The 16,907-nt window shown below is 47.2% G+C and overlaps 1 protein-coding gene across 1 annotated transcript in view; it reads left to right on the top strand.

Moving 5' to 3' along the window:
* ACSL1 (acyl-CoA synthetase long chain family member 1) overlaps window positions 1-16,907 on the top strand; it is a 175,456-nt gene that overhangs the window by 106,476 nt on the left and 52,073 nt on the right. The window contains exons 10-11 of the mRNA XM_082243635.1: window positions 852-925; window positions 9,451-9,528. Of these exons, the coding sequence (XP_082099761.1) occupies window positions 852-925; window positions 9,451-9,528 (152 nt within the window). The remainder of the gene's footprint in view (window positions 1-851; window positions 926-9,450; window positions 9,529-16,907) is intronic.

The following is a 16,907-nucleotide window of genomic DNA, read 5'->3' as shown; positions in this document are numbered from 1 at the left end:
AATCTATAAATCCCCTTCCCTCTGTTCTTAGCTGCATAAGAGCTGGGGGAGGAGTAGCAGCAGCACACTGAGTTTCCCAGTGAATGGTTTTGCAGCGGGGGGTGTCAGGACAAGTCTGGTTATTGGAGGAGAGCACACATAGTTCCCAGCTAGAGAACTGACCCAGTGTGCTCTCCTGTTTAGCGTGGTCAGTTTTTAATAGGAAAGCAAGGGAACTAGCGGAAACGCCAGGAATTTCACACAAAGGAAGCAATACAAAAAAACAGGCTACTTTCTCATACAAGTACATGGTACAGCAGACACATATCAGGAATATTACGTGTTGTGGTAACGAACTCTTTAATTTTTAATATTCAAAGCAAACTCTCCCAACCATCCATCGCTCTATGCTTCGTTTTCCTAGGAGATCAGTTTAAAAAACAACCCCCCCACCCTCTAGTGTTTCTGGCCGCAGCCATCTCGAGTAAGGGCAGATGATTCATGTAGCATTTTTTTACTGGAGTCCTTCTGCCCTTAGCTCAGGCACACAAGCAGGAGGGTGTGTGTAGATGAGAAAACCCCTTAGAACCTCCTCCCCTTGTGAAGGCACCTGAGAAGTATGACATTTGAATAGGCCTGGAAACCAGGAAGCAACTGAATGGGGGGGGGGGGGGGAATTATATACTTGCCAATCCTTTTACTAATGCTAGCAGCATCTAGATTTAAAATAGTCAATGTTGATTGAGAGACTAAATTTCCACTGTTAGCCAATAAAAGGTATTACTTTAAATGCCAAACTTTCTGTAAAAACCTAAAGTAAGAATTGTGAGGTGTTCTTGATTCTAAAATCATGTGTTTTCTTTTCTCATTAGGAAATCCAAAGGGTGCAATGCTTAGTCATAAGAACGTTGTAAGCAACAGTGCTGCTTTCCTTAAAGTAACAGAGGTAACTATTGTGGTTATGTCACTGAATGCATTACCAAAATAAAGTAGTGTGAGTGTCTTCTGTAGTTTAATCGAGTGATTATATTTAAATCAAAAGAAGTGCATGCTGACTTTTTTTTTTTTTTTCTTAACCTGCTAGTTCATGTGTATTCATTGATTGATTGAAAATGCATGTGCCTAAAAAACTAAGTGGCATGAATGTAACCTTGAAGCTTGACCTTAGAGATGCATATAGCCTTGCATTATCCGGCCTTCTTCAGAGACATGGCTTTGTGAGGTTACGAATACATTAGCTGTTTTATTCATTCCTTTGCTTCTTACTATCCTTTTATCCTATCTTGGTTTAATGGTTTAACTTTCCCAATCAGAATGAGTCCTCCTTTTTTTTTTTTTTTTTTTAGTTCGTATATATACTTCCTCGTATGTAAAATATACAATGCTTTAACTGGTTTAACCCTCCATAATCCTTCTGTGATTATTTTAAATAAAAACTTTTTCAGTTGACCTGTTTTAAACCAACTGAAAGAATGGTATTGTGCCTGTAAAATACCATCTCCACCCCATACATTTTGTTCAGCACTGCCATTTGTTTTTTGTAACAAGTTGTTTTGTAAAGGGAAAAATGCATGCATCATTCCACTAAAGTGTAATTATGTACAGTTGTTGCGTGCTCTAAGAAACCTCACTTGTTTCTGTCCCTTGTGTTTCTTTCTCTGAAGCTTAGTGGAAAATTGTGCTCCCATTCTTCTTTTCTCTCCCCACTGTGTGCTCCAAAGAGCATTGCAACAGGCACTCTTCTGTCAATGCCTACCAGACCAACTCACTCTCTTGGTTTCAGGGGTGCCAATCACTGCTGCGGTGTCCTGTGTGGTGCGCACAACTTCCAAAGAGCCAGTTTGATCTAGATTCGAAAAGTTACTGTAGAGCCCTTCTACTAGAGATCAGGAACTGCAACTTACAGTGTAGTATAATGGCGCTTTTCCACTGCATGGACCCGAACGGTTCGGCTCGCTTTTGTGCTTTTCCACTGCTGGTACCGCATGATGCGGTGTAGGAACGGTTCGGTGCGGTACGGTGGTGCTTTTCCACTACATGGAACCGAACGGTACGGCTCGCTTAAACAGTACCACCTCAGTTGTGGTTCCAACAGAGCCATACCGGTACCATATCCCACAATCCTTTGCATGCAGAATCATTGTTATCCCACCCACTTACTTTAGTACTACTTTAGTGGAAAAGCAAACCATACCGAACCGTTCCAACACCGTACCATGCAGTGGAAAACCAAGCAGGGCAGAGTAGAGCCGAGCCGGTACTTGCAGTGGAAAAGTGCCATTAGTTGTATTTGTCTCAATGGGTGAATGCAGTGTTGTTTTTTCAATGTGTAGAACTGACCTTCTGCATTTTTCTTGTATTAGGTGATAGCTTATACAGAAAGGGTAAGAAGTATAGAAGGGGAGCACAGACTATTGTCCTATGCTGTGCAGTGTAACCTGGATTGCAAACACACAACGCAGCATCTAGTTTATATTATGGTCTTCTACTGTTTACACTTCAGCAAAGCTGTGTGTATTCGTTTTCGATGGGAATGAGGTCTATTTGTCAACTACTGGTAAATAAGCAGTAATGCATTGACCTTCTGGCTCCACCCAACTTCTCTCACAGGCCAGTGCAGAGCAAGAAAAAGACCAATGGTCGAGTGACCATTCTTCTCCTCTCAATTTCTAAAGTGGAGAACCTCCGATAAAGGCAGAAAGGGACAGGGGGAAAAAGCTGTACAGTGTCGGAAGGGGAGGAAGAGTATATATAAATATGGATTGCTGCAGACTGGAGTTCTACTTTCAGGTCTTGTTGAAATCAGTACTAAAAGGTGGACCCATGTACCTCCCCCAAATGCCAGGTGTTGAGTAAAAAGATCAGTTGAAGTGCTTGGTGCATACATTTTATTTTTAACATTTCTAATTCACATTAAAATAATTCACATTACCCCAACCCAACAAGAGAGCATTTAGAAAGCTGAATGCACACTTAGGGGTCATTCATTCTGGATGCTCCCATGCTTCTGGCACCAATGTGAACAAATAACCTAGATGTCAGACAAACATGCAGTTGAGGTTTTCTGTAGTGAAGTCATAAATGGGCAATCAGGTACACCGTTTCACCATTTTGGGCACAGACTAAAACAGGCTGGTGTTGATCATCAGGGTTATGATGAACCTCCTGGTTGGAAATGTTATCGGCAGTTTTCTCTGCTCAATAAGTGATACATTGATGCAGTTTGCATTTCTCAATGCAGGATTCCACAACCTGCAGTAAGTGTGCATGTTATATGAAAAATTAGTTTAGGGCTCTAATAGTTTTGATGCCCTTTTGTCACCCTAAAACAGACTGATTGTAGGGTATTAGAAAAAAAATGTATGCATCCAATGATTTTATTTGTCTGACACAAGACATTGGGCATTGATTCATTTCCTTGGCAGAGAAGAGTTCACTTCAGACCAGTGATCAATACCAAAAAAAAAAACTTGCTCTGGGGAAAGCAAAATAGACTTCTTCCAGAGCACGTGTCAAACACAAGTCCTGCAGGCTGAATCTGGCCCGCCAGGTTTTTTCATGTAGCCCTCTCACCCAGGGCTTTTTTTTCAGGCAGAACCTGGATCTCACCTTCTGACTCACCACTTCCCACTCACCACGGTCACTTGTAAACACAGAAGGCTTCTGTGTTTACAAGGACAGCTTTCCTCTCAGCAGCTCTCGTAGATCCCTGCCTGTCTTGGACTCACGGTAGGGACAAGGGAGATGTAGATGCAGGTGCAGTTTGGCCATAGGTGGGATTGGGCATCACATGGTAGGCTGCACTGTGATCCCTATCTTTGCCCAGGTGCACAGATGCTTACCAATGAGTTTGCTGCAAGTGAGAGAGAGGTGGAGCCACCTACACTGCGGGGAGGTACTAGAGCCGGCCGGGTATTTTTTTGACAAGGTGAGGTGTGAGGAAGCTTGGGGGGGGGGGGGGGTGTGTGCAGAAGAGGGGAATGGGGAAGAGTGGTTCAGAGGTCTGAGCTGAGTGGGGGTGGAAGAGAAATGTGGACAGCCTGTGAAAGAGAGCTGAACCCTTCACACTGTGTATAGCACACCCCTAAAACCCTGAACTTTGTCCATAGCGCACTCCTGGGCTCCACACATGACACATGCCTGGTATTTTTGCCCCAGATTTTCCTGCAGTGCAATTTGGCCACACCTACTGTTTGATGCTGTACGGCAGAGGGGCATGGTTGAGTTCCTGCATGTATACCTTTAGAAAAAAAGCCCTGGATACATTTATATAATCCTACAGATACAATTGGCTCTTTGAGGGCATCCTTAATGGTGATGGAGCCTGCAATGAATTTGAGTTTGACACCCCTGCTCGAGAGGAGCATGAAATCCTCATGGGGGGGGGGGGGTTCATCCCTCCTATTATTCCTAATTTAATTGATGCTGTAGTCTTTCAGATTTGGCTGTTAGTCTCTGCCCTGTGATTGGGTTCAAAGGCTAACTACACCCAAATTTAGGATGTTACAGGGCAAAATGGGACCAACCCCAATCTGTCTGTCCCCCCATGACCGTTTTTTCTCTGCCCACACAGCCACGTCATTCATTCACAGAGATGAATAAATAAAATACACGTGCCGTCTTCCACTGCAGCAGACAAACTTGAAGTTCTCAATAGAACACAGGTCCGGTGATGACCACATATGAAATCCATTGACACTTCCTCCAGATCTGAAACCCCATACCTCGGTACGGACAGGGTTCTGGAGGAAGCCTGATCCGCTGATGGTAATGGCAATGCTTTGCAGGCTGATTGCAGGAAAAAGGTGCATTTATTATATTTTCTCTAGCGCTCATCGACAGACGTAGTCCTCGGTGATACACCACCTTCGGGTTATGTTACCTCCGCAGGAGCAGGACTAGACAGGAAATTAAAAAGCTCTGGCCACACCCTAGGGGCAGTCCCAGAGGGTATATCCTCTCTCTCTCTGCCTCAGCAAATCAGTTATTTTCTGTCTAGTTAGGAGTAAGGACCTAGATACCTTGCTGGGATCTTAGGTCCTGGCAAGAAATTTTTTTCTAAAAGGATTTTTGGACAGCTTTTTTTCTCCAGTGTTCCTGTGAGATCTTCAAGCAAGAAAGCTGAACTGGGCGACGGGCTGGATGTTGAGATCCGGTGGTCACCCCAGTTCAGCCTACGAGCGCGTGCAGGCCATAGCTCCGCGCTGAGTCGGCCGCGACAAAGTCCCATTAAAGGACTGAACCCGCGAGTTAAACGTCTCGCTGAAACGCCAAAGACCATGAGTCACGGCGTCTGTATCGGTCGACAGCCCTCCCGCCCCGGTGGAGAGGGGTACTGTCAGGAGTTGGTGCCCGCCTGGTTCCGGTATGGTGAGTAGTATGTTCCCCCTGTTTTCCCTGACGGGTTTTGTGGTGAACGCGGGCCCCTCTCTGTATGGTAAGAAAGAGTTTCTTTCTATCCTATAACATGTCACAAATCCTCCTACTTTGAGTGTGATTTTATGTGTGCAAAAGCCAGGAGGCTTGGTTTGGGAGCTAACAATCTATTGTATACATGTTTTAAAGATGTAATCTGTGGCATTCTGGGAATCTTATGGGTTAAGTATAAGCTACCTACCAGTCAGAAGCCATGGACATGTAGACTGCCTTCCAAGTCAGATCTCCAGCTAATAGCAGGCCTCCCGAACGGCCATGCGGTCCGCCAGGGCCGGTACCGCCAAACACGCCATATCCCCATGCAGAGAGAGTGTTGTGTGCCTGCAGCACACCGCTAGTCAGCACAGGCCGCCGCCATTTTTTTTGCTGGATCGCACGAGCCGCCATTTTGGCGTAGCCTCGTGTCTCCAGCATGGGGGCGGCCATGTTTTAGGTGATTCTACACCTCGTGGAGCTTGGGGGAGGCGCCGGAAGGCGTACAGAGGGGCGGAGCCGCCTCCTTTCTTCCTGGGCAGCCAGCCAAAAGACTTCCTGTTTGTCTAAGACAGCGCTGTAAGCTGTTGCAGTTCAACTCTGAACATCAAGTGGTGAGCCTGGGGGTCTATCTCTCTCTCTCTCGATCGATAGGGATCCCTAGCAGGTAACACTAAGGGTTTTTTTGTGGCGCTGAGGGTCAAAAAAAAAAAAAAAAAAAGTTTTTCTTTACTTTGAATTATATCATCCAGGAAGTAACTGGAGTTATTATGGACCCTGCCACACAGATTCCCCCACCTGTTTCCCTCGAGGGGGCCTCGGGACCCGCCGGTGTACAGAGTATAGAGTCATTTACAGCAATTTTGGAGTCTATGGTGGCTCGGGTGGAGGCGGCCTGTCAGGGACGGGGGTCAAGGAAGCGACCCCCGCCTACCCCTATACTATCTGACACCTCTGACTCTGATTCAGAGATGGTCACTGCAGTTGCAGGTTCCTCTGCAAGGGCTGCTATCCCAGGTAAAGCCCCCTCAGACAGTGAGGAGGACGCTTCTTCTCCTGCTATAATTCAGGAAGAAGCATTGGTGGACGCACTAGTTGTGGCAGTGCAAGAAACCTTAAAACTTGAGGCTTTACCGGCAGAGGCAACTGAAACAGAGAGGCCTTTTGGGACTAATAAGCCCATCAAGACGGCGAAGGCTTTTCCTGTACCTAAATGTTTTGGAAATCAGATTAAAGGAGAATAGGAACATTCTAAACGTACCTTTACTATTTCCAAGCGTATTGCTAGACGCTATCCGTTTGAGGAATCCATCATTAAGAAATGGACGGTACCACCAGTCGTGGATCCGCCTATTTCCAGGCTGAATAAAGCCACGGTTATTCCAGTGGAGGACACTTCGTCCTTTAAGGATCCGGTGGATCGAAAGATAGAAGCGGAGTCCCGCACTATCTTTTCTCTGATAGGGTCAGCATTTAGACCAGTAATTGTTATTGGTCTAGTTTCCCAGACACTTACAGAATGGGCGAAGATGGTACGCCAAGATCTTAGGGGAAAAGATATTCCCCAGGAGACATCTGATTTGATAGAACAGATTATACAAGGGCTACGGTTTATCTGTGACGCAGCCTTGGACACTACTCCCTTGTTAGGGCATGCATCTAAGTTAGCAGTGATCCTCAGATAAATGTGTGGGAACAGAAAACGACCAGACTTTCTCGGATGGTCGGGGCCAGATACCTCTAGGGACGCCTGGTTCAGATCCAATCAGCGCCAGTGGTCCTAGAAATTCTAGGCTGGCCTCTTCAAGCCGGCCTGGCCGACTTGGACAGGTTAGTCGCAGACGTTCCGTGGGAACTTCGTCTCAGGGAGTGTCTGTAGTCTCAAGGACCTATTTACCTTCGTGCTTTACAGTCGCTGGTTTTAATGGCCTGGCCATTGAGACCCAAGTACTGAAGGACAGAGGTTTGTCTACTTCTGTCATTCCTACCCTTATTAAAGCAAGGAAAGCGACTTCCAGCAAAGTCTATTATCACACATGGAAGACTTATATTGCGTGGTGCGAATCTTTAGGATTTCCTCCACGTACCTATTCGGTGTCTCGAATATTGGCCTTTTTGCAACAAGGGGTTGAGCAGAAGCTAGCCTTGAGCACCATCAAGGGTCAAGTTTCAGCATTAGCAATCTTCTTTCAGAAACCTTTAGCTACCAAATCCTTGGTGCGGAATTTCATCCAGGGGGTGCGGCACCTGGCTCCTCCAGTCCGCGCGCCCTTACCGCCCTGGGATCTTAATTTGGTTTTGTCGGTTCTACAGAAACCTCCCTTTGAAAACATCAGGGAGATTCCCTTGCTTACTTTATCCCAGAAGGTGGTCTTCTTGGTGGCTATTACTTCTGCTCGCAGGGTGTCAGAACTGGCTGCATTATCATGCCAGTCCCCATACCTAGTGATTCATAGGGATAAGGTAGTACTTCATCCTAAGCCATCTTTTCTTCCTAAGGTGGTTTCAGATTTTCATCTGAATGAAGATATTGTACTACCTTCCTTGTGTCCTCAGCCCAAGCATCATCGGGAACATGCGTTGCATTCCTTGGATGTGGTTCGGGCAATCAGGGTATACCTGAAAGCTACGGAATCATTCCGTAGGACGGATTCACTTTTTGTGATCACGGATGGGCCCAGAAAGGGTTTGCCTGCATCTGCCGCGACCATTGCCAAATGGATTAGACTAACGGTGGTACAGGCTTATTCTATTAAGGGTCAGAGTCCTCCGTTCCCTGTTAGGGCGCACTCCACTCGAGCGCTCAGTACTTCCTGGGCCTTTCGCCATCAGGCGTCAGTGGTCCAGGTATGTAAGGCGGCCACTTGGTCGTCGGTACATACCTTTACTAAATTCTATAAAATTGATGTGACGGCATCGGCGGATGCCTCATTTGGCCGCAAGGTTTTGCAGGCCGCAATTTGAGGAGACCGGTGGTCTACCTCGAGGGTTTTTTTCTGTTTGAAAAATTTTTTTGTTAAGTCTCATCATTAAGGATGAGCATTGTAAACTTCTAGTTGGCACCGGTTGGGCCTTCTAGATTGGGATTTGATTTCCATTTTCCCACCCCTCAGTTGTGATACTGCTCTGGGACGTCCCGAAGGTGGTGTATCACCGAGGACTACGTCTGTCGATGAGCGCTAGAGAAAAATGGATTTTTGTAAAATCTTACCGTAAAATCCTTTTCTCTTAGCTCATCGACAGACGTAGTCCCCGCCCCTCTGTTTTGGAGTTGGGTTGGGTTAAATTCTCTAAGCACTGCTTTTTCACATAACTGATTTGCTGAGGCAGAGAGAGAGAGGATATACCCTCTGGGACTGCCCCTAGGGTGTGGCCAGAGCTTTTTAATTTCCTGTCTAGTCCTGCTCCTGCGGAGGTAACATAACCCGAAGGTGGTGTATCACCGAGGACTACGTCTGTCGATGAGCTAAGAGAAAAGGATTTTACGGTAAGATTTTACAAAAATCCATTTTTTTGCAAAATATGTGTATTTTTTTTTTTCGTTTAAATGCGTAGTTGTCCTTTTAATGGTAACATTTTTCTACTGGTGTAGGCAAACCATGTGGTAGGAAGTAATAGTGTGAACTATAACAAGGAATAGCAGATTGTGTGTTTGTCTTTTTGTGTCTGAGGCCCTAATCAATGAGGGTGTTAACCCTTTATTCTCTGGATGAATGGCTCTACTTCAGTGAAGCAGTGTGCTGGGTAATGGAGATTCAGATTTTTGTTCGGCTTTGTCTGTGCTGATTATTTTTTCTTTCTTTTGTTTTATACTTTTTTCTTATGTTAAATTCTTTTGCATGTAAATCGACTGTTTTTAACCCTTAGTTACCTGATTCTCCTTAATTGAGAAAATCATTATCTTGAACTGTCTTTCTCCTGCTACTCAGGACTTGGCATATCCTTCTACTCAAGATGTTCTCATCTCTTTTTTGCCACTGGCACATATGTTTGAAAGAGTTGTGGAGGTAGGCACAAGTTGTGTGTTTTCACGTGCTTAGCAATTTTTGTCATATTTTCCAGAGTTTGCTAACACTGAACGCCAGTGACATACACATTTCCTATTTGCCTCTGGCACACATGTTTGAACAACTGGTCCAGGTAAGATGCTGAATAAAACCTAAATGAATGTTCACAGTTAAAGCTAGTTGTAGAAGGTATATAGAACGTAGATTCCTTTCTGTGGAGATTTGTGTGGACTGAGAACCCTGTGTTCTGTTCAGATTGGTGTCATTAGTTCTTTGGAACACCATTCTGGTGAGCGTGACTCCCTATCAATATATCTGTGTGCATGACCGATTGGAACTACATCCGGTTTTGTTTTAATTTTGGATAGAGCAATGACTCTCAGCAACATTAAGGGATTTAAACCTAAATTTCACTTGTGCTCAGACAATAGACATTTAACTATTCACATATTGTTAACAGGCAGTAAAAGAGCTTTCAAATAAGTCACCCCTGACCTCTCCAGCTTATTGTGAAGGTATTCTCAAAGATCACAACAAAGACTCTTAGAATTTTAGTATCTCCTTCAAAATTTTCAAAAATATTATTTCAAGTTGTATCCATGCTGACTCTTAGGTTATGGGGCTTTTGGTAGATCTAAAGGAGATATTTTCGTATGCATGATCTGGGCATAGGTTCACAAAATGAAGGTCCAAATAATAGAGGTTACGCTCCTTACATAATTTTGCAGTAGGGTGCTTCACAAGATATTTTGTGGACCCTTTTTTAATGTTATTTGAAGTACCAAAGTAATCTTAATATTCTAGAATTAAGAAGGTACTTCCCTCAGTAGACCTATTGTGGCCCTTTTCAAATGTATTCCACTTGGTTAGGTCCACAGGTTCCTTTGAGTTTCAGAGAACTAATAAATAAATGTGCGTGTGTAATAATATATTTTCTCTTTCGTTCATTGACGGACACCGCTCCTGATCTTCGTAATCATTGGGTTATACTGCTCTCTACAGGAGTAGGACACTAGGCAGAAAAAAAGTCTGGCCTTGCCTATGGGCAGTCCCAGGGGCTACACTCCCTCTCTCTAGTATGCGTACTTAGTTTATTTTCTGCCTAGTCAGGAGTAAGGACCTAGTTCCTTGCTGGCATCTCTGGTCGTAGCAAATTTTTTGCTTTTTAGATAGGGTTTTTCCTGTTAGATCTACAATCAACTGCTGGACTGGGTGACGGCTTGGATAATCTAGATCCAGTGGTCACCCCAGTCTGGCCAGCAAGTGTGTGCAGACCTCAGCTCTGCGCTAGGTCGGCCGCGACATGACCCCACTGGACGGGGGCTGGCCTGTGAGTTAAACGGCTCGCAAAGTTGCATACGAACTGGTCTCTGCCCGAGTCTCAGCATTCCTCCTGGCTAACAGCCCCCCCCATTTCAATAGCGGGGGGTTCTGTCTGGAGTAGTGCCTACCTGGTTCCTGATATGGTGAGTAGCTGTCCCACTGGAGGGTTTTGGGGTCGGATGTGGGCCCCTCCATGGGATGATCAGACCCCTGGGTTCCCCTCCTTCCCTTCCTGGGGAGGGGGCAGGGAGCTATGCTGGCGATGGGGGTGGGGGATTGCGCTGCCGGCGACCGGACAATCGGGAAGGGGGGAGGGGGGCCTGGACCTGGTTGTGGCTCCTGCCAGGGCCACCTGTCCTGCCCGGACCTGTCTTTGAGGCCTAGGGATTCCTCCTGGGAGCCTCATGGAGCCACCATTTTGTTTTAGCCTTGGGCTTCAGTGCATGGTGGCCATGTTTGTGTAGTCCGGCTGCCATTTTTCAGTGGTTTGCCATAGAAAACAGTGGTGGCCATGTCTGTGGAGCCTTCTGGGTGGTGTTTTTGGCGGTGGGAGCCCCTCCTCATCTCCTTGTGCTGACTGCTGACTCCTGGATCCTTTCATTTCCTGATTGCCACTCGTGCAGTGCACATTCTCCTGGTGGCTGCGGTGCCTGGTTTTTGCTAGGTAGTGGGTCTGGTGGGGTCCTCTCCCTCTCTGCTGAGGATGATTGGTGCTCTGTGATTGGCAACCGGGTGGGCTGCCAGGGTGGTGGGTGTTGTCCCTTAGCATTGTTTTACACTTTTTTTATGGGGTCCCCCTGGTGACTCATGGAGTCTTCGAAGCACAGGTCCCCACCTGTTCCCCTCTCTGAGCCTGCGGGCCCATCTATCCGTCGATGCACTGACGGCGGTCCTGGAGTCCTTTGTGTCCTGGGTGGAGGTGGCTTTTGGGCGACAGGCTAGAAAAAAGAACCTCCACCTTCCCCTGCCTCATCTGTCTTGTCATATCCTGAATCTGATTCAGCCACCGTGGATGTGGGTCACCCTGCTGGGTCTGGGACCACGCACCCTGAATCCTCAGATAGTGAGGAGGATTCCTTCACTTCAACTGCGTACGAAAAGGCACTGGTGGACGCATTGATTGTAGCTGTGCGTGAGACCTTGAAGATGGAGGATGCAGCGGTGACGAAGGCCCTTTGGCACTCACAAGCCATCCAGAGCGGGACAGGTGTTCCCTTTCCCCTCCTATTTTGACAGAATTTTCACTAAAGAGTGGGGGCAACCAAAGCATCCCCTTGGGGTCCCTAAGCGATTTGCTAGGTGATACCCCTATAAAGAGTCCCTTCTAAAGAAGTGGACTGTTCCACCGGTGGTGGACCCCTTTCCAGATTAAAGAAGGCAACCATGATTACAGTTGAAGAGTCTCCGGCCTTTAGAGACCTGGCTGACAGATAGGCGGAGGCTGTGGCCCGCAATATGAACACCCTGGCTGTTTCGGCACAGAGGCCGATATTCACCATTGCCCTGGTGTCGCAGACTCTGATCAAATTGACTAGGCATTTGTGCTGTGACCTGAAGGGGGAGTGGCTCCCCCCTGTCTTTGCTGAGCTGGCAGACCAGCTGGTCCAGCGGCTGCAGTATATCTGTGATGCCTCTTTGGATGCGGCTCCCCTAATGGCTCGGATCTCTGTATCGGCAGTGGTCCTTTGGTGTCTTTTTGGCTCAAATGCTGGTCTGCGGACCAGACTTCTAAAAAGTCCTTGACTGATCTTATCTTTCAAGGTGCCTGTTTGGTGCTACGCTGAGTGACATCATTAAAGGTCTCACGGGGGGGAAGAGTACCTTTCTCCTGCAGGCTACTATGGGCAAGGACCCTCGTAGACGTGGGCCCTCCTTCTTCTCAGCTAAGAAGTTTTTTTGTCCCTCCTCTGGAGGATTCAAGCAAACTTGGTCTGGCAAGTCGAGAGTGGGCTTCTCCAGACGCGCGGACAAGGCCCCTTCAGCCTGAAGGTGCGCCCTCACCCATATTTTGGGATGGGGGGGGGGGCGTCATTGCTGGTTCCCGGATCTGTGGACTGCACTGCTACAAGACAAGTGGGTCCACAAGGTCATTTGGTCCGGCTACAAGATCGAGATTAGTTTTTACCCTCCGGTGAGTTTCTTCCTTCTAATGTGGGACTGTTCCCGGCCCCCTTACAATTTCAGAGCGTTTTCAGGGGTTTTGCTCAAACCGGTTTACAGTCCTCAGGAAGGAAGGCAAGGTGTGTCCAGTTCTGAACCTTAAGGGCTGAACTGCTTTGTGCAGGTGCAGAGGTTTCGAGTTTGGAGTGCATTCGTGGTGGTTTCCCTTTTATCAGGGGGATTTTCTTGCCTCCATCGACATCAAGGACGTTTACCTTCACATTCTAATGTGTCGGTCTCCAGCGCTTCCTTCGCTTTGCCGTGGGAGAGACGCAATATCCGTGTGTGGCGTTAACCTTTGGTCTCGCCTCTGCTCCTCGGGTTTTCACGAAAGGGTTGGCCCCGGTGCTAGCATTGTTACGCCAGTAGGGGATTGCGATACTGGGCTACTTGGACGATCTCCTTCTGCGAATGGAGTCTCCTACTGCTCTGGTGGAAAACATGGAAATCATTCGAGCTTGAGGGAGTTTGGCCGGATTCTGAATTTTCAGAAGTCTGCTCTGGTTCCGTCCACAAAGCTGGACTATCTGGGTCTGACTCTGGACTCGGCCTTATTTAGAGTGCTCCTTTCTCTTGACAAACTCCAGAAACTGCAGGCTGCAATTCGTCTCCTGCTGTCCAGCAAATGGTCATCCCTCCAGACATGCATGCGGATGCTGGGCCTGATGGTGTCTACCTTCGAGGCGGTTCCGTTTGCACAGTTCCATACAAGGTCCCTGCAAGGGAGATTATGGCCAAATGGGACAAAAATCCACAGTCTCTGGACAATCCGATCCGGCTGAGCCGGGGATCAAAAGAGTCCCCGATATAGTGGCTTCGTACTTCGGCTAGGCAAATCCTTCCTCCCCTTGTATTGGACAGTGGTCACCAGGGATGCCAGCCTGTCCGGCTGGGGAGGCGTCATCAGCAAAAATTCTGCCCAGGGGATCTGGACACTGGAAGAATCCAGACTACTGATCAATGTCTTGGAACTCCGAGCAATCAGACTGTGCCTGCAACATTGGACAGACTTTTGGGGTATCTCACGTTTATATATTTCCTCATTTGTTAGAGTCATCACTAAAGTCAATATTTTGTTATATTGTGATATCAGTGCACATTGTGGTATCATATTTATTGGTTATTACACCCTTTTGGGGGTACTTCAGTCACAATCCTTTATTGTTCGTGGGTAGCACCACTGTCACACTAATTGTTATATTGTATTATCAGTTTCACAGGTGCTTACATTTGTGGTTCATATCACGTAATAGTGATACTGTTTGTGTTTAGCGCACCAGACAATTATATTTTTTCATTAGACAGATCGTCTTCAGGGATGTGCAGTGCCCATTCAATCGGACAATGTCACGGCTGTGGCTTAGATCAATCCCCAGGGGGGCACAAGGAGTGTCCTGGCTTCTCTGGAGGTAGCCTGCATTCTAAGGCGGGCTGAGCGTTTTTTTCCAGCCCTCTCTGCCGTACACATTCCCGGGGTTCAAAACTGTCAGGCGGATTACCTCAGTCGGCAGGCGTTGGACCAAGGGGAGTGGTCCCTTCATCCAGAGGTGTTTCATCAGTTGTGTCTCCGATGGGGCACCCCCGAGGTAGATCTGTTGGCCTGCCGGCTCAACCGAGAGGCACAGAGGTGTGTGGGTCGGTCACGGAATCCTCTGGTGGAAGCCACAGATGCGCTGGTGGCCCAGTGGGGTCAGGATCGTCTGATTTACGCCTTCCCTCCTCTCAAGCTTCTACCAAGACTTCAACGCAGGATCGAGGCAGAAGGGATTCCGGTCATCTTAATGGCCCTGGACTGGGCTCGCCAGGTTTTTGTACACCAATCTGGTGCGGGTGGTTGCCGACGTTCCTTTGAAATTTCCTCTCAGGGAGGATCTGCTGTCCCAAGGACCAATCATCCATCTGCTTTACAGTCGCTGGCTTTGGCGGCTTGGTTGTCGAACACCAGGTGCTGATTAAAAGCTAAGAAATCTACTTCTAGGAAGATCTACCATCGTACGTGGAAGATGTACATTGCGTGGTGTGAGTCTCTTGGGGTTTATCCTCGCTCTTTTTTTTTCGGTGGCTCGGATCTTGACCTTTCTTCAATGGGGGGGGGGGGGGGTTAAGCAAAAACTGGCTTTGAGTACTATCGAGGGTCAGGTGTCGGCCTTAGCTGTCTTCTTTCAACCGCCCTCTGCCACATACTCCCTGGTGCGTACTTTTCTTCAGGGAGTTAGGCACTTGACCCCTCCAGTGCGGTCTCTGTTGTCGCTCTGGGACCTCAATTTGGTGCTCTCAGTCCTCCAGAAGCCTCCTTTTGAGAATCTTCGAGAGATTCCCCAGCTTACGCTGAAGGTGGCCTTTTTGGTGGCTTTCACCTCTGCCCGCAAGGTGTTGGAATTGGCGGCGTTATCCTGTCCGCCTTATTTAGTGGCTCACAGAGATCAGGTGGTTCTTCACCCCTGTCTGTCGTTCCTCCCGAAGGTTGTTGCTGATTTTCATTTGAATGAAGACCTTGTGTTGCCTTCCCTGTGTCCCAGGCCAAAAAATCTGAATGAAATTGCTTTGCATGCCTTGGATGTGGTCCGGGCAATTACCTGGCAGCTGTGGAGTCTTTGGAAGTCAGACTCCCTAATTGTCTCGGAAAGGGTTGTCCTCTTCCTCTGCGACCATTTCCAGATGGCTCAGATGGACCTAGATTCAGGCCTATTCCATCAGAGGTCAGGTTCCTCCTTTCCCTGTCAAGGCGTACTTGGGCGCACAGTGCCTCCTGGGCCTTCCGTCATCTGGCATTAGTGATGCAGGTTTGCAAGGCGGCCACCTAGTCATCGGTGCACACTTTCACAAAGTTCTATAAAGTGGATGTGTTGGCATCTGCGGATGCTTGGTTTTGCAGGCTGTTGTTTTTAGAGGACCTGGTCCTCTTTAGGGTGTATTGTTTTAAAAAAGAAAAAAAAAAAAAATTAGGTGCGCTCCAGTTGTTTTGGTGGAGCTCCTGTTTACCTGGTTGACTATAGTTAGCCTATTTTCTCTGTTCCCACCCCTCATGTTTAACACTGCTTTGGGATGTCCCAATGGTTAAGAAGTACAGGAGCTGTGTCCCATCAATGAAAAGAGAAAATGGGATTTTTGACTTACCGTAAAATCCATTTCTCTGATGATCATTGAGGGACACAGCATCCACCCCTTTCTTCTGACACTGCTTGTAGAAAACTAAGTACCTATAGCAGAGAGAGGGAGTATACCCCCTGGGACTGCCCATAGGCGTAGCCAGACTTTTTTTCTGCCTAATGTCCAACTCCTGGTGGGGGACAGTATACCCAGTGGTTAAGAAGATCAGGAGCTGTGTCCGAACATCAGAGAAATGGATTTACGGTAAGTCAAAATCCCATTTTCTTTTTTTTTGATTGCTGCCTATTATCTGTAAGGAGATATCACTAGTGGGGGGTGGGGGGGGAGATATAACCATGAAATAAATAGGACAATAGCCCTAGCTCTTTTCCATTTGAAAAAGAATGTATAATTCCTCTTGGAGATATTTTTCTCTTACTTTTTTGGTCTTAAACCAGCCGTAGATGGTTGGAATCTTTGCCGATTCAGCAGGGACCAGCCAAGATTTAATCCATGTATGGGCAGGCTGATTTACCCAAGCCAATCCATCGATCGACTTTGGTACAACCAGCATGTCTTATTTCTAGCATCTGACTGGCAATATTCACTGTGTTCTCAAGGCAGGACGGCTCCCAGCGTATCATCTATGGCATTCCTTCGAGATCACACAAAAGGCAGTGGTCTTAAAGGGACCCGTCTCCATACTACTAAAATCACAAATAACCCTCCTTATTTCATGCATTTGAGCTTTCTGTAATTATTGATCACGGTATAACAGACCTAAGACTGTTACCAGGCTCTGCCATCTTGGATGTGACATCAGTAGCCCTAGGCAGAATCAGAGCTGGCACTCAGATGATGCTCTGTACCATTCCCCTGCTATTTATGCTTGAGGCTCAATGAACAGCATCTCATCTAACAGGACAGAGAGGCTTGATA

This window comes from Pelophylax lessonae, assembly GCF_965119305.1.
Source record: "Pelophylax lessonae genome assembly, chromosome: 1".
NCBI classification, from domain to species: domain Eukaryota; kingdom Metazoa; phylum Chordata; class Amphibia; order Anura; family Ranidae; genus Pelophylax; species Pelophylax lessonae.
The sequence above is the reverse complement of the archived record's forward strand: the minus strand, read 5'-3'. Positions and strand labels throughout refer to the sequence as shown.